Source organism: Argentina anserina, chromosome 4, assembly GCF_933775445.1.
Source record: "Argentina anserina chromosome 4, drPotAnse1.1, whole genome shotgun sequence".
NCBI lineage: Eukaryota > Viridiplantae > Streptophyta > Magnoliopsida > Rosales > Rosaceae > Argentina > Argentina anserina.
The window spans coordinates 24,524,458-24,542,257 of NC_065875.1; the positions used below are offsets into that span (position 1 = coordinate 24,524,458).

General features: G+C 37.7%; 3 protein-coding genes across 3 annotated transcripts; 2 read left to right on the top strand and 1 right to left on the bottom strand.

Moving 5' to 3' along the window:
* The first annotated feature begins 633 nt into the window (after positions 1–633).
* Positions 634–2,300, top strand: LOC126791610 (uncharacterized). The gene has a single exon (XM_050518087.1). The coding sequence runs from the start codon at positions 807–809 to the stop codon at positions 2,202–2,204; it is 1,398 nt and encodes a 465-aa protein (XP_050374044.1). The 5' UTR covers positions 634–806; the 3' UTR covers positions 2,205–2,300.
* A 4,734-nt stretch (positions 2,301–7,034) lies between these two features.
* On the top strand, positions 7,035–8,547 carry LOC126791666 (uncharacterized). Its single transcript, XM_050518141.1, has one exon. It carries the CDS (start codon positions 7,080–7,082, stop codon positions 8,457–8,459), a length of 1,380 nt encoding a protein of 459 aa, XP_050374098.1. The 5' UTR covers positions 7,035–7,079; the 3' UTR covers positions 8,460–8,547.
* Positions 8,548–10,843: 2,296 nt separating this feature from the next.
* Positions 10,844–12,369, bottom strand: LOC126790678 (transcription factor MYB16-like). The gene is made up of 3 exons (XM_050517010.1): positions 12,237–12,369; positions 12,020–12,149; positions 10,844–11,822 (listed from the first exon to the last, which is right to left on the bottom strand). The coding sequence occupies exons 1-3, from the start codon at positions 12,367–12,369 to the stop codon at positions 10,844–10,846; spliced, it is 1,242 nt and encodes a 413-aa protein (XP_050372967.1).
* Positions 12,370–17,800: the final 5,431 nt, after the last annotated feature.

Genomic DNA, 17,800 nt, shown 5'->3' on the forward strand with positions numbered 1-17,800 from the left:
GTTCAAATTAAGGTTATTAAGCTGAGACAATTTTATGATTTCATATACTTAAACTTATAAGCTATGCAGGTCTTATATTCGTGCTCGTAGTGAGCTAGTTGGAAAAGAGTTCATGTTCTAACTATCATGCCAAATGTGTGGTAAGCATATTATGTAAATTCATGTGCCGTCATTTTGTAGTGACTATAACCATCTTAATACTAAAAAGAAAAATTTGAAATTGTCATGTAACGGGATAAGATGAACATATGATTCTAAAATTATGCAATACTGTATCCGGATATTAACAACAATGATGATCCATAAATGGTATGTGTACTTGTGTACACTGTACTATAAGTCTATAACTTCAAGTCACAAACTAGAAATATAACATGCTAGTACACGAGTGTAGCTTGTTTGAATTGTTTCTTGACATGGGTTTCCAAAACAAGTAAAATGCTTCCAGGAAAATTAGTCAAAAAAATTATATACCTTCCTTGGATAGTAGATGCTACTGTGATCATTCTTTCAAAGTTCAAATCTGCAACTTTAAAACCTAAAGATGATTCCTCACGGCACAATTTCACCGTCCTTCTTTGTAAAGACGGGGACAAACAAAGAGAGAAAGATCAAAAGAACCCAAACCAGACAATATATAAAAACCAATGAAAGATTTGTTCTTTATTTGCAAAACAATCATAGAACCTATCTTTGTCACAAATTCACAGCCTTTCAGTATCTAAACGCGTCACAATTTAAACTGGTTGCAGACTTCACACATCACCTTATCCACTCTCACGGAGCTCCAATCCTCCGCCGCAGCCATGGATGCAGCTTCTGCTACTACAATGAAAGCTCTCAACTTCCTCGCAACCTCAACAACCCATAGAGCATGTAACTCCATCTCTCAAACCCCACCCACAAAACCAAGCTCACTCTCTCTTCATCTCCAATGCTTAAACCCCAGAAGCAGAGCTATCTCTCTCAGTCGCTGCTCCACAAAGCCAGATACAGACACCGACAACCAGGGAGACCAAACCGTTGAGCCCAATTTATATTCCAAACCCCTAAACCCTTCTCCGCCCACTTCAGTTGATCCACTCTCTAGTACTCCCATATCATCATTTCCCTCTTCTTCCACTAAAGGGTTGGTGTTCGATTTGGGCGCAAAGAGTTCATGGGACGGAGCGGGAGTTGGGTCCCCAGTTGTGAAGAGATTCCTCGGCGACGAGGAAGAGAGGTGGTACATGTGGTATCACGGGCAGTCCGATAAGAGTCCGGGTGCGGATTCGATCGGATTAGCGGTTTCGAGTAATGGGGTTCACTGGAACCGCGGCGGAGGAGCCGTTCAGTCGAACCAGGATGTTGGTTCGGTGATGAGTAGCGGCAAAGATTGGTGGGCGTTTGATACTTTGAGCATTAGGCCTTCTGAGGTTGTGGTCATGTCGAGCTCAAAGGTTAGAGCTTCTAGTGCTGTTTATTGGCTTTATTACACTGGTTATAGTTCCGAGAAGGCGGAGATTTCAGGTGTTCCTTTTGGTTTGGAGAATCCGGAAGGATCGGGGGAGGTGTTTAAGTCTTTGCCCGGCTTGGCAATAAGCCAAGACGGGAGGCATTGGGCTAGAATTGAAGGGCAACATCACACTGGAGCTTTGTTTGATGTGGGGTTGGAGAAGGAGTGGGATTCTTCGTTCATTGCTGGGTCTCATGTTGTGTTTCATGAGAGAGGGGATCTTAGAATGTATTACCATTCGTTTGATTCGGAGAGTGGGCACTATGGCATTGGGATTGCAAGGTCTAGGGATGGGATGAAGTGGCTCAAATTGGGGAAGATAATTGAGGGAGGGAGAAATGGTGGCTTTGATGAGTTGGGGGCAATGAATCCTTGTGTGGTTAGGAAAAGGGGAAGTGGAGAGTATTTGATGGCATACGAAGGTGTTGATGGAAATGGAGGGAGAAGTATTGGGTTGGCAACATCAAGAGATGGGTTGAAGGATTGGACAAGGTGTGGAGATGAGGCGGTGCTGAAGTCATCTGAAGAATCAGGGTGGGATGGCAATGGCGTTGTGTCACCATGCTTGGTTCAAATGGATGGGGAAGAAGATGTATGGAGGTTGTATTATAGAGGTGTTGGGATTGGGGGACGTACAGGGATTGGAATGGCAGTTTCAGAAGGGAGTGATTATAGAAGGTTTACTCGATGGGCAGGATTTCATTTGTAATATACTAAGATTGATTGACGTGTTGCCATGAATGTAGACTCAGATACTCAGAATGTATCATTCAATTATGCTCATTCCCAAGCCTTGCTATGCTTGAATTCGAATAATGAGTGCTCTTCTTGGATTGCCTTACATCTCTAATACCATACTCTGGTCATGGTTGGGAACTTAGTTCAAACAATTAGAGACCTGGTACTGACGAAAATGAACAAGAGATGGGAATGTAAAACCGAAGTTCCGTGTAGCGTACTTCTTCTCATTTTTAAACTACAAACCAAAAGCCTCAAGAACAATCTAACATTCATTAGTCCAGAATGAAAGGTGAGTAAGAATGAAACTACAATTGATTCATTATTCTTAACACGATCAAGATCAACACTGTTATGAAATTTGCTTCACGCATAACATGATAAAAAGTGATTTCCTCAAAGAAAAATTAAATGTTTCAATGCTTTTTTAGATGAGTTGATTATACTTATGCACCGGCAAAATGTACCCTCTTCATGTCATCATCACAGACATCCAATCATACCACTCAAATTTGATTTTCTGTATTAAACATTATAACGAGTTAGAACTTAGAAGTTGAGACAAATTTTGGATTGGTCCGTCATTTTCCTATGTGGGCTTGAAAAGCAGAAACCCATTGCAAATGAGCCCAGTGATATCCACATGAAACACTCCATTATGGGGAGGAAGCTCGCTCCATGATTCGAATTATAAGCGGGATTAACCCCGTCAGACGGATTTGGTATACATGATTTACAATTTGTGTTGATGTAGTATCAGACGATTCAGAGCCAATAGTCTAAATAGCGGTTATCGGCATCGTATCGGTTTTGTAAAATAAAAATATAACGGGGATATATCAAGATATATTGGATTATATCAGATTTATCGTTTTTGTTAATTTTTAATTAAATTTAATATATTTATAAACATATACTTCAAAATATACCAAATAAACTTGAGAAATTAAAACTTATACTTCAAAATGTACCAAATATAAAAAAATTGTTTCTTTTGATAATTAAAATACATTAATAGTATTAATTAATAAAAATAGATGTGATCATTCATCATAAACTCTCTCGTCATCGAAAGCTATCGACGAATCTTTCATTTTTTTTTAAATTGTTTTTTCAAAACAATGTGGTTTTAAAAAAAATTTAAAAAAACACTCATATATCGGGTCAAATTCGGTTTAATTTGATTTTTCGGGTTAATAGATATAATAAACCAATAAACAACTTATCGTATTATTTTTTTAATATTGGGAATATATCGATAATATATTGAGATATTTATATCATTGTTCAGAGCCATGAGGAAAGTGTGGAATAATACGTGGGACACATATATATGATGGAAGTCATAAATCAAAGTAATTGTTGACGTGCTGGAAGTCGAAGCAAGATTCAAAAGCTATATATATGCATATAAGGGAAATTAAATTCATTTGATTTGTAGATGGAAGATAGCAATCTCCTAAACCATAAATTTATTATCGAAAGTAAGCACATACATACATTTAATAATATTCACATACAATTATTAATGAAGTTGGTTGGGTTATATTAGGCTTTCGCATTTTGCGAATTTTCTAGTTGTACCGATTTTTTGCTCGTCGTTATAATGGAATCATTTTTTACTTTCAAAAATTATAACATGATCTAGCAACTTGGCTATATGTTTAAAAAAGTTCAATCAAATGCATGCGTAAGTATTCCAGTCAATATTATTGAATCTAATTTGGGTGAGCTGGTTTGATCATGCTTTATATGTATATGCAATATAATTTTTAATTTCGAAAAAAAATGAAGTTATATAGTCATCTCTTGGTCGAGAAAGACAGTTGGTAAATATAAGAGAGAAAGGCAGATGTTGAAAGAAGGATATATGAGGATATGAGGTGATCAAGAATATATATAATCATGTATATAGACATGTGATCAAATAGCTAGAGATCTTGGAGTTCTGAAGTTCACCTTCATGGACCCAAAAAAAAAGAGAGAGAAAAAAAAAGATGCATACACACACATATATATATTTTATAAATGTTTAAGGACTCACCATTGCCTTCAAAATAACGTATTAACCTAAAGAAAAGAAATGATAGTAGTTAAGAGAAAGAACTAGTTTTAAGGTGACTAATTAGGAACAACCATTCCGCATACGAATTAATTAACCCTAATTACGAGACAAAAGACAAGAAAATTAGTTCGTAACCAGCTGTATGAGTTATTAATCCGATCGCTTTGCATAATTAGTTCGACCACATACGTACATTAATATGAAACTACAGCACAACGAGCTAGGTGGTTATGCCTTTAGTCTCGCTTACGACTTGCGAATAGTACTTTTCCCTAAATCGCATTAAGGTACTGCTGCTGAATTATCGATCTGTTTGTTGAAAGAAAAAAGTCTATAAAATTTATGCAGAGAGCTTCCAGACAGGCAATTTGCAATGGCCTGACTTTCAGGTAGACAGAGATTTGACTTCATCTCATATAAACACCAGCAGCTAAAACAGAAACTCGACCTGATTAGCTCACTCTCAATATCATACACGACTTATAATATGTGGTCTATTCATTATTGCATGCACTACTCTTACATGACTAATTGATGATGATGACAAACCCTAAAACTTTATTTAATCAGGATATATAGGCAGAGTAATTTGTACTCATGGAAGATTTCAGATACAAGTAAAGACTATATATACAGATAGCTGAGAAGAAGGATGAAATATACATACACACACACACGAAGGTCAATAGGTCATAGAGAAAATATTTCACGTACGTAAGCAAATGATTAATTAATATCTAGTAGTAGTCGAGTGCCAATTATTGGTTTATATAAATTTCACAAATCATTAAATCCATCGATTCTATATTCAGTGAGTTAGGCGCAATTACGCCGTTTGAATTGAAGTTCCAATAATTGATGGAAGGTGCTGCGATCTCCTTCTCTCTCTCTATGTCGTTCTAACCAAATTTCCATGACGTGAACGTTAGACGTTGAACGCACATAGTACCTCTATATGTCTCAACCCTAAGTCAAAGCCTCCACTGGACAACCAGAATATTATAGATCCTTAATATTATCACCCCCAACAAGTTGGTCGACCCTCTGCGCACGTCAATATATATATATATATATATATATATATATATATATTAGATAGCTTAGTTAAGCATAATTGCATTCATCTGCAAGCTGAGGCTGAAAGTATTGAGTATACGTTTTTATTCGGAATGTGGTACTATTTTCCCTATTTTTCTCATTCCAGGATTCTTAGGGGATTAACAAAACCACTAGATATACCTTATTGTACTAGCTGTAACACTAGTTCACTCCATGCACTGATCCATTTGATGACTAAAAGAGTGCATGCAAATTTTGTATTTAACTCGGAGAAAATTAATCTTGTTGAAAATCAAGTTCTTTTCCCAGTAGTGATCAGTAGTTTGTATTATTCATCATATATACAATTCATGTACATGTACACTCTGAGACCCTTAATATATATGACAGGCTGTTGCTTTTTTTTTAATGCCAAACTATCCTTAATTTATTGAAATAAAACTAACAAAGGAGGGATGACAAGATGCTGCTATATAGAGATGAAATGGTCCTGTCTTTTATCGGTCATATTGTCGATAGAGAAATGGTTCATATATGAAACATATTAAATTGACGTAAGGATATGATATTAGCTAGCTTAGCCATAAGTTCGTATTTACAGTGTCCAACCAAATATGTAATATATATTGTACGGAGAAAATGTAGCATGTGATTATCATTGGATGGATGATTTCAGAACCAGAATTGATAATGTAGTTAATTAAATAATTAACCAGATGTTCCAGTCTTCCAGTTTGTTGATTGCGTACCTTATAGCTCATAATCTTTCCCTTTCCTCTGCTAACTTTATAAGTACGCGCACAGTCAGTGTCCTCAGCTACTTTATCACAAGCACAAAACAGAAAACAAATTAAAACGAACAATGATCCAGGTTGAGATTAGTGCCAGATTAACTTTGTTGTATTGGTAACCGCAATTGCTGCAAATTTAGAAGATTAGTACTTCAACAAATCTTACAGAATCAACAGGCATATATATATATATAACATGTGAAACATGCATGTTCCGCCATTCCAACCAAGAACAAGTTTTATATGTATGTGAAGTAACATGCACAGACTAATGAATCAATAACGTACTCTGATCGATCAAGTGGCCTGCCAACTGCATGTTAAGAAATTAGAAAGGGATCGATCTGAGCGAAGGAGCTAGTCAACCGGAACTTTATGTCTTTCCTTCGCCATTGACAGGTAGAAGAAGCTCTCATATACGTACATCACCATCAATCCCTAATGGAGAAGAAAAGTAGTTAGGGAGCAATAGACAAGCTCCATTAAAAAAGTGCATGCAGTACTATACCCTCTAGCATTTTGGAATTGCATTGTTTCTAATAACTGATCTTCAAGTCTCTGTAATTCGTGGCACACTAGAATTTCTAGGTCAAAAAAGGGTAACAAAATGTATTTAATAAATCTTGATCGTCATTTTAAATTATATATATGCAAGTAATATAGAATAAGTAGGTTTCATGCATGTATGTGGTTCGCAGATTCCTAAAGCTTCATTTCAGAAATATACAAAGTTATTCAGGAAAATAAATTAAACAGAGAATGGGTCGTCGAAATCAAGCAGCCTCCACAAGTAAAACTCATAGGCTCCTATAAAACCCCACGCCAATGTCATCGTTCTAATTATTCCAATCTTTCTCTACCAGGGCAAATACCAACTACATTTCCCTCCTCTTCTCATCTCTCTTTCTCTGGACACTGTTGTAGTCCAGCAATGGACGCCGCAACAGCAACAACAGCAACCTCAACGATCAGAACAATACACACATTTTCGCCTTCTTCTACAACCCGTAAAATTCTGGCATTGCCTACTATCCGAAACCAAACACGTTCCTTTTACACCGCCAACAGATCTTTCCCCAGCCAACAATTGAAAAGTCGTTCATTTACAAGATGTTCTACAAAGCCAGGAATCGACAGCAACAACGCGACCAACACAAACAAATCCCTCGGGCTCGAGTCGAGATCCCCAGCACAGCAACTGACGACTTCTCCGCCAAACCAAACCCCAACATCGACATGGTCAACTGGTCTAGTCTTTGATCTGTGTCAAAAAAAATCATGGGACAGTTCCGAGATCGGATCTCCCGTGGTGAAAAGGTTCATCGGCGACAATGAAGAGCGTTGGTACATGTGGTACCACGGTAGGTCGTCCGATCAGAACAACAGTTCCAACTCCATCGGCCTCGCGGTTTCTAGTAATGGGATACATTGGACGAGAGGAGCTGAACACGTCATGTCGTGTGGTGAGGACGAGGGTTTGGTCATGAGCTGCTCGAAAAGTTGGTGGGCATTCGACACGAAGAGCATGAAGCCTTCGGAGATGGTCATCATGTCGAGTCCAATGTATAGCGCAGTGTACTGGCTTTACTACACTGGGTATAGTTCGGAAAAGGTGGACTGTGCTAACTATCCGGTTGGTCAGTATCCAGTGGACTCATTTAAGTCTCTGCCAGGACTGGCTTGTAGCCAGGACGGCCGAAACTGGGCAAGAATCGAAGGGGATTGTCATAGTGGTGCCCTGCTTGACGTAGGGTCCAAAAATGAGTGGGATTCTCTGTTCATTGCAAAACCTCAAGTAGTTGTGCATGGCAACGATGACATGAGAATGTATTATCATTCGTTTGATGCAGAAAATGGTCACTTTGCAATTGGGATGGCGAGATCCAGGGACGGAATAAGATGGGTGAAGCTGGGGAAAATTATTGGGGGAGGAGCGAAAGGGTCATTTGACGAGCTTGGGGTGAAAAATGCTTGTGTGGTTAGGAACAGGAAGGAAGGGAACTACTTGATGGCGTACGAGGGTCTGAGGGCAGATGGGAAGATAAGCATTGGTCTCGCTGTATCTCCCGATGGGCTGAATGAGTGGACGAGGGTCCAAGATGGACCGGTTCTCAGTCCATCGGAAGATGACGCATGGGACAACGAAGGAGTCGGCTCACCGAGCCTGGTACAGATGGAAGGGAACGTAGACTTGTGGAGGTTGTATTATGTGGGTATTGGGGGACAAGAGCGAAGGACCGGGATTGGGATGGCGATTTCAGAAGGTAGTGACGTGAGAACCTTCAGAAGGTGGGCAGGGTTTCAATCCTAAACTCTCATGTAACAGTTGTAACTAGTAGCTACATAACAATGTATAGAATTATTGGTGTATTATGGCATGTATTCAATAATTTAAAGTATTAATCAATCCGGAGCCATTGCATTGGATTATACTATTTTCCAATCTTGACGACAATCTTAATCGTCTTACATTCATCATGCATGCTTCAAAGCATTCCATTTCTCTAGAGTTCCGGCAATCTTCCGATTGGAGGTTGAGATTTAAGATCGAGTAAATAAATTCCGGGCCACCAAATGCTGGAACTGATGAGAAGACGTATGAAGTGTGGACAACCAAGTACTTTATCTCACTTCCTGCCTCTTCGATGTACGTAATTGCCTCTACTAGGCCAAGTACGTATTGTCAGTATATATTTCCTCAAACATTGGAAGAATATTTTCTTTTCTCAGTGTTTGGAAAAACTAAGGAATGTAAATGGAAATTTTCCCATAATACCCACATATTAATGACAAAAAATATGGTTAGTTTGGTCAAATAATTGTAGAAGTATAGATGAAAAAGTGATTCCATGAGTTGTGTAGAAGGAACCACTTTCCCACCAATTTTCCAATGATTGGGAAGCATTTTCCTTTCCCTCTTCTTTAATTTGCTTCCCAAACATATGAAACGAATCACTTCTTTTCCAAGACAATGATTCCATGAAACAAATATAGCTTTGTCCAACATGGCTAGTTAACTTTGTTAACTTGCGGCAATAGATAGATATCGCTGGTTGCGTGTAGATTTGACCACAAATCCGCACTTGAAAATTCATATGATTTCATGTAAAATTACCATTTGCAAAGCACTTTCTGGTAAAGGGTTAGGTTTGAGCGCATTTTGAAGGTTGATTACCTCAGACGATTTTGTCTGGATATGGATACTTGCATGCAATTTGATATATTTCTTTCTAGTCACTGTAGTCAGCAGGGAGTTTTGGCTAGCACCACCGTAAAGATACGAAATAAAATCTAACTGATGAATATGTACCAAAACGTGACCAACATGCAGATCGAGTATGTGAGCAAATTCAGATATAAAGGCAGTCGTACTATATATACCAGTAATTTTGTGACTTCCGGCAAGGGCTCATAATTCTAGCTCAATGGTGGCCCATACTGAACTTCTAGTAATCCCAATGCACTATGGGCTATGAACCAAGATATAGCACCACACATACTATTACAAGTCCAATCCAAAGACACTATGGGCAACGAAACTAGGTATTCTGTTATACCAACAGGGTATGTGGCGCCTAAAAAGTCTCTCCACAAGAACAAGGAGAAGTGGAGAACCTCCAAAATCTCTCATTTTATGAAATCTCAAAATGACCCTCAGTCACTGTATAACTACAGAACTACACCTCACAACATGAATGAGATCGATTGCTCATAAAATCCCCTTCAGCACCAGTTCAAGTGGCAAAGTGGTGCAACCCTAGCATAGATTTCTAAACTTTTGCAGGTATATACTCTGTATGAGTCCTTCATAGCATGATCCAGCAGCGGAGCAGCTATCTATAAGCATGAGTGCATGACCTCTATTAATTTTTCTACCAGAAGTTCAACCTTGCAAGTTTATTTCTCTCTATTCGAAAGGGGAAAGCTGGAAACTGAGACTTGCTAAAAAAGCCAGAAACTGAGCAATTAGCAGCATGGATCCGACAATTGTAGTCGACTGGTTTGCATCGCATTAATTGATTGAAAGAGGAATAGGACAGCAATTGTTTTATATATAGAGCCCAGTACATACGTACAGACTCAAACTTTACTTTACATATGGATGAATGTCCCATACATATAGCTAGTGATTAGTGAAGAGATTCAATATATATATTTATGTCCCATTAATGAATGTCCCCGTAAGCAGCCCAAAGATAAAAAAATTTCAATGTCCTTTAATCCATACCCCACATATTGAGAGGCAAAGACCCCTTCTGTTGGATGAAAAAAAATTCATGTTCATGCTGAACTTGACGAATTTGAATGAAAGATCGATGAGTAGCTAGATAGTGTATTTGTATAGCTAGATAGCTAGTTATTAGATAGCATTGGATATTGCTTACAAACATAATGTAAAGCATGCATGTAATCTCATGTACAAGAGTAAAAGTACGTATGATATATAGGACTTCATTGTATACTTTGGCTCTGATGACTGTGATCATAAAACTAATTTTTTTAATTAGAAAATAACATCAAATGAAACAACTTAACATTTAGAATTAGCTAGCTAAAGATCCTTATTCGACTTCAGTTACTACTTGATCTAGCTAATGATAACCCTTCATTTTTAAGAGTCAAAACGACACCACCTCCCTAGCTAACGTACACTAGACTGATTAAGCTAGCTAGCTCTATCTTCAACTCGGTTAATTAAAACACAGGCGACCCTGATGGTGAAGCATTCACCAAGTTAAGTATACTGTCCCAGTAGCTCTTGTTCTCCTCAATAACGTTGCCACTGTGCCCACAACTTCCATCTCCGCCAGTATCAGATATATCCCCGGCGGCCATATTTTGGTCATCTGAGTTGTAAACCAACATGCCCGCTGTGGTGCCGCCACAGAAACCCTCCATGATATTCGACAGCGCAGCAGCAGCAGCTGGCAGCATGACGTTGTTCATGTCGTCAGCGTTTTCGCCACTTGACCTAAACATACCGTCCTCAGCCGCGAACCACGCGTTGGTAGTAGTCGTACTTGCATCCATACATCCATTGTATTCATGATTGTCTTGCAGCACCATCGTGTTCTCCAGTTGTTGCTTGAACTCAGGCAGTTGCTTATTGGCGTTAAGAGATTGCATTGGATACGCTGCGTTGTTGTACGCTACAGGGAAGTTCAACGTGGACGTCGGAGACTCGAGGTCGTCCATGGCCATCATCAAACTCATACCCGAAACAATCGTGTTATTACTACTGTTGTTGTCTAGGATTATCGGCTTTGTCGACCACCCCCCTTGCCAAGCTTTGAGCACATCCAGGCACGGTAGTGCTGAAGTGGCGGCGGCAGCTTTGCTCATGTGAAGTCCGTGAGGTTGGTTGGAGGGGCTGATGTTGAGGAGCTGGTGGTGCTGGAGCTGGAGAGGGTGATTGGCCATGAGGAGCTGCTTGGATTCTCTGACCAGCCTGGCCTCGGCCTCAAGCCGTGCGCTCTCCCACTGAGCCATGTGACTCAGGTTGGCAGCGTCCTTGGCGTGGCCGCTGCCAGACCCGTAGGCTTCATGGTGCTTGGGCTTGTGGGTCACCGGGTCGATTCCCAACTTGGTCAGTCTTTTCTTGAGGTGTGTATTCCAGTAGTTCTTGATCTCGTTATCTGTCCTTTTAGGTAAATGATTTGCTATAGCTGACCACCTGATGATCGGTTAGTGATGCAACTAACTTGTTAGATTGCGAATTAGTTAATGGATAATATTAATATTGCTGATAATCATATAGTGAAAAGGCTTCAAAACTCAAAGAGAAACAGTAGCATAAAACCCTAAGCTAATACTATTAAGAAATATCATAAAAAAAATACTCTTAAGAAATAATATTAGGGTTTAAATTACCTATTTCCGAGAAGAGCATGGAGTTGAATGATGGTCTGCTCTTCCTGCAAACTAAACTTTCCTCTTTTGATATCAGGCCTCAGGTAGTTAGTCCACCTTAGTCGACAGCTCTTCCCACATCTTTGGAGCCCTATAAAGGTAAATACAGTTAGTTAGTTTACTAATTAGTTACATAGCTAGTAAACCAGTCGATGGATGCATGAGTTAGTTTATTTACCTGCTTTAGCCGGCAAAGCACGCCAGCTTCCATGGCCATATTCCTGGATGTAAGACAAGAGCTTTTGATCTTCCTCCGGTGTCCATGGACCCTTCTTCAAACCCACTTTCTCGCAACACGGAGACCTCCCCATTTCGGTTTCAGATTATATATCCCACCTAACCAGGTATATATTTTGCCCAAATTGAGTACTGGTATATATTGGGGCTCACAGACTCTCACAAGTCACAACTACTCAGGCACAAGTTATATATACTCAGCTATAGATGCTAAGGTGGATTTCGTTGGGTGGGGAAACCAGAGATGGTGAGGCCAACATATATATAGAAGCCAAGTCTTGTACAAGTACGTAGCCATGCCAACAAGATGACCGATATGCCCTTTGGCTTTCTCCAAATGCGCACCCTGTCAAACATCATCATTTACTTCCAATCGAGCCAACTTACTCAATCAGGATGGATGGAAAAACTGTGTCTTCCCTAGTTCCTTGGTGACAGGTCTATCCATGTCGCCATCTACTGGTTGATTTAGGTTGGGGCCGTGGGACTTCATTGTTCAATGTGGCTGAACTGCTCTAAATGCTTTGCAAATATATTTTGGGGTTGCTTCATTCTGATGGTAGCTTTGTAGTAATCATGATTAGTGTTGGCATTCATTTGTGAGATCATTAGGTTCAGTTGCAACCAAATTGATTTCCTATATGTTTTAACGATATTTATGAGATCCATAAGCACAATAATATTGAGTTTTTATGAAATATTTCACATGGACCAGTATATATTAGATTGATGTAAATAAGTTTCGACCAAAAAGAAAGATAGATATAAATAAGATTAATCGATCCAAGAAAAAAACAAGAAAACTATTTTGGAGTGCCATTTTATTCTTTTTACAGTGGTACTGTAAAAGATGATGAGTTGATGAATGGATTGATAGGCAACAACCTGTCATAATTTTATCATGAAATGACATGTACATGAGAGTATGAACGTATAAAATGAGCAGCTGCCAATTAAAGTCTTAGCCTGTGGAATCCAACTAAAATCGTACATGCATTGTTACTATGAGTCTGTATATATAACTGTAAGGATATAAAATTTACATGATGAATGATTATTAAAGGTGCGAACTGTACGTGCTGATATACGGATCTAGGATCTCGATCATATACTGATATACACCAGCTAACAATGCAATTTAGTTTAATTACGTATATGTATATCTCGCTCTCTTTTGTTTGTTTTTCTTGTTTGTTATTGCAGAGACTAAAACCTCCCACGAAACGTAATAAAATTCCCAGATAAGCGAGCTGGTCATGCATGAATGAACATTTTTGGGAGCTTGGCTGATTAGAATCATTAGATATCTATATATCTGCTGTTTTAATGGAGTTGTTGTCCGATTAAAGTTTTATACTATATAAGTTTTGAGTCGTAACTCGCCTGGTTATTATAAATGTTGCGTACTTTGTTCCAAATGCTTTTGTAAACTCAAAACGCTCACATTAATTCTGTGAACTGTGTACTAGCTACCAGCTTCCCTTCAGTACGTATATATATTATAGCCATGGAGATAATTGTGGATGTTTATTGTTTTTATTTTTCATTTCTTTTTCTGGCTTCCAAAACGATCTATAGGTTTTGATAAAAACCCGCCTTGGAAGGCCGATAACGAATAAAGCTTTGAGATATGGACGTATATGTTACGTGCCTACGGATATTGATCATCACACTGTAACTTTCTGTGAAGATTAGAAAAGATATGCATTAGGTAGTCATAAGGTAATGAAATTTATATGTGTCTCCCGATTTCTGAATTAGTTAATAAATGGTGTTGAAATGGAGGGGTGAATGATTTAAAAATTTCTCTGGGAATGCCTTAAATTTACCACCCCATGCAATTAATATATACGGTCCCATTTTTACGGTTCTCAAACCATTCTCTCTAGATTTATTTATGGCTGATCTAGCTAATTTCTGGACTTTTGTGTTGATAGATATATACACAATTACACATATACATTCTCATCGTCATTTGTGGTGCTCTGTCGACTATTTTTTCTGCTAATACTACCGATGATGACACGTGAAAAATATTAGGTGAACAGGACTACAAGAGTCACCATTAATTTCCAGAATGTTCAATGTCAGTCAGGATTATAACTAGCTCAATTAACTGTGTCATAAAAGGTAGTGAATAGGATCTACCACCAATCTTCCAAAATACAGTCGGAATTTATGAAGCACTGCTACAGCAACAGAGTAAGTAGAGTAATCATTGGTGGCGCAGCTGGCGCTGTTTACCATTTAGGTCAATCGTTTGCTGTAATTTTATTTACAGTAAGTCGAAGTAATTGTCAGAATTGATATTCTTTATGTGAATATGTGATATCCCAGCGTCTCTGGCCTTTTTTCTTAAAATTCTTTATTAAAAGATGAAAACACTAAATATCTATAAAAAAAGGCCTCATTTCTAATAGCTCCTATATTTTATTGTGTAAAATTAAATATGAATGTATATAATTAAATAAAAATCAAATTAAATCTTATAAAGCCATAATTTATACTAAAATTAGAGAAAAAAATAAGTGATAAATTATTCTTTTTTAGTTATTTTTTAGGATGAGAGTGAATGTTTTTAGTAAGAATTAAAGTTTAGAAATTATTTTTTAAATTATACATATTTTGAAAATTCTATAAATTAAGAGATTTTATTTCTCTTTTCTTACTTTCTCTATTATAGATGATGGTTAGAGGAGTTATTAGACCTAAAAATCGATATTTTTCCTCTATAATAGAGATTGTTTAGATTTTAGAGGAGCTATTAGAGATATTATAATAGTAGCCTAGTAGCTGTTATCAACTTCATGCATGCACGCATCTGTTTTCCAGATTATATATATGCTCGCAACTTCGCAAGCAGCATGTACTCGATGTTGTGTGGCCATTTTCATGGTGCCACAACTGAACAACGTACTGTACATTGCACCACTTGCATGAAAGCATTAATCTACATAGTGAAATTTTTTTGTTAATCTACTATACATCTGATGCATGTTATACATCTTACATTTGACGGTTAACAACAGATATTATTTTCTGACCATACTCACAAAATAATATCAACCGTTAGATATGTAATGTATAACATACATCAATATATACTAGAATTTTCTGAAACCTTTCCCATAAAATGTTCAAGAAAGTATACACTCTAATTAATCTCGTCACTCATGAAGCAATCGATGAGTAACGAAGGTGAGTGCGGAAATGTTCATTCACGATGGTTTTTATGATGAAGTGATTGTTAGATGATGATGATGATCGATGATGATGAGACGTAACTCCTCGATCGAGTACATTCTGGGCTGGTGCCTGGTGGTGAAATAAATTTCACGCGTATGCATGACTATCTTTCCTTTCTATTTCAACAGAGAAACTTCAATACCTCCGGCCAACTAGCAGCAACTCTTAAACGTAAATTTATTTCTCACCTTTTTTGGCAGTTGAGAAAAATATTACTCTTCCCAAATTATCCAATATATATTACCATGCCTGTACGAACTACCCGTGTTAATTGTATTCAAAGGTTATCTGACTTAGCTTATATATATAGAAATTCTCAGCTGCAGATATTCGCATCGTTTGTACGGTGCAGATTCGGTAATTTCGGTGATTTGACGACATGCAACGACGGCGCCGATGGTGACGACCATGCTGCCCCTCCTAGCGCTCATATTTGTACCGGCCGGAGCTGCAGCGCCGGTTCACGGCGACCGGAATCTCGAAATCTCTGCACGATACTCAGAAACTTGAAAATTTGAAATTACGACCGTCGTGAGCCAGCGCTGCAGCTCCGATCGGCACAGACACGAGCGTTTGGAGGGGACGAGCACGACCGACACCATCCACGTCGTCGTTGCGCGTCGCCGGAATTGCCAAACCCGCACAGTGCGGACGGGGAAGACGTACACAGAGAAGCCAGGTGAACTCTTATCAAATCAACTTCCTAGCACGAAACTGGGATATTGTGGCGGCCTGTAGGTATAGTGCTTCAGACTAATCTAACATGCAAAGTAGATAATTGTTTCATATATAGGTGTAGTTTATTCATAGATAAATAATAATTACCACACGTAGAGCAGTTAAAAGACTTGTATAAGCCAACTATATAATATACAGGACTTGGTGAGGAAGGTGGTAGGTAGAAGAATAATCATCCCATTATAAATGTGTATATGTGTTATACATATATTGATATATATATACACACACATATTAATGTGTCTATGTTCATAATTTTTTTGTAGTTCCGTCTACCAAAAACTGTAGAGATTTTTAGCATAATGCGTGTTTTATGAAATTATGAGTTCAAAATTCACAGATTGAGATATTACTTGGGTGGTACTGGAATTTTAGAGGGACCAATTGGAGTTCTGGGTTACTGTGTGTACCCTGCAACTAAAATTAAGTACGTGCAAAGAGCTAGAGAAAGCTCAACCATAACTAGGGCACAGTACCCGTACTGGTACAGATTTCTTGCCCAACGTATCAAATTATCAATAGGTATATGGGTCCCTGGCTCTCTGATCCAAGATATAATACTAGAGGATCCAAGATCCTGATCTTGCGCATATCATATAAGAAAAATAAACCATGCATACACATATATAGACGAACACATTTGCATCATAACAAACTAGGTTCCCTTACATGTACATGTTATGTAGGTTATATTGCATGTATTCTCAGAGCCGGCCTAAGAGCAAGCAAATAAGACTTAGGCCACATAATTAATTGGAAGTCCTCTTCTCTATACATCTCACATATATATGACTCAATTTTAGCACACTTTTCGGTCAAATTTTTTTCACCATAAGCAATTCAATATTTAAGTATGTTATTCAAGATCATCTCTACAAAGTTTCATCCAATTTGACAATGGTTTAAGTTTTCAAAATTGAGATTTACACGAACGGTTCACGTTGAATAGTTTTAATTTATTCATTGATTTAATCTAATTTCAATACATTAACGATGTCCAAATTATATGAAATTTTGTAGAGATTATCTTGAATAGCATACCTAAATATTGAATCGCTTATGGTGAAAACATTTGACCGAAAAAGTGTGCCAAAATTGGAACTTTATTTTGTAATTTCATAGTGAACCTCCACTCTGGATATGGATTATATATATATATATATATATTTAAAAAAATTAGAACACAAAAGAAAAAAATCATAAATATACGAAAATAAGAAATTATCTTTTATCTAGAATCTTTTAGTTTCTCAATATATGATTAGAAAGGAAAAAAACCCCAATAATTTCCTCAATCTTTCACCAATTTGGGAATTGAATATTGTTTTAAGCTCTCAATCCAAACGGCAATTTTCGGTTCCAAATTCATATTCATACAAGCTATTGAGGCTTCGAGTTTTAAATTTTGTGACTATATCTTTTATATCAAGCTTCTTATATGTTATTAATGCTATTACGTAGTGTAGTTTATTCATTCTCTATGTAACATGAAATACATATTGCTTTGAAAGAAATGTAAAA

What these genes read in the sequence shown, in the direction of transcription:
- LOC126791610 (XM_050518087.1), top strand. Translation starts at nt 807, where the DNA reads ATGGATGCAGCTTCTGCTACTACAATGAAAGCTCTCAACTTCCTCGCA.
- LOC126791666 (XM_050518141.1), top strand. Translation starts at nt 7,080, where the DNA reads ATGGACGCCGCAACAGCAACAACAGCAACCTCAACGATCAGAACAATA.
- LOC126790678 (XM_050517010.1), bottom strand. Translation starts at nt 12,369, where the DNA reads ATGGGGAGGTCTCCGTGTTGCGAGAAAGTGGGTTTGAAGAAGGGTCCA. An exon ending in TGCTTTGCCGGCTAAAGCAG is followed by an intron (nt 12,150 to 12,236) that starts GTAAATAAACTA and finishes TTACCTTTATAG; the next exon opens with GGCTCCAAAGATGTGGGAAG. An exon ending in CATGCTCTTCTCGGAAATAG is followed by an intron (nt 11,823 to 12,019) that starts GTAATTTAAACC and finishes ACCGATCATCAG; the next exon opens with GTGGTCAGCTATAGCAAATC.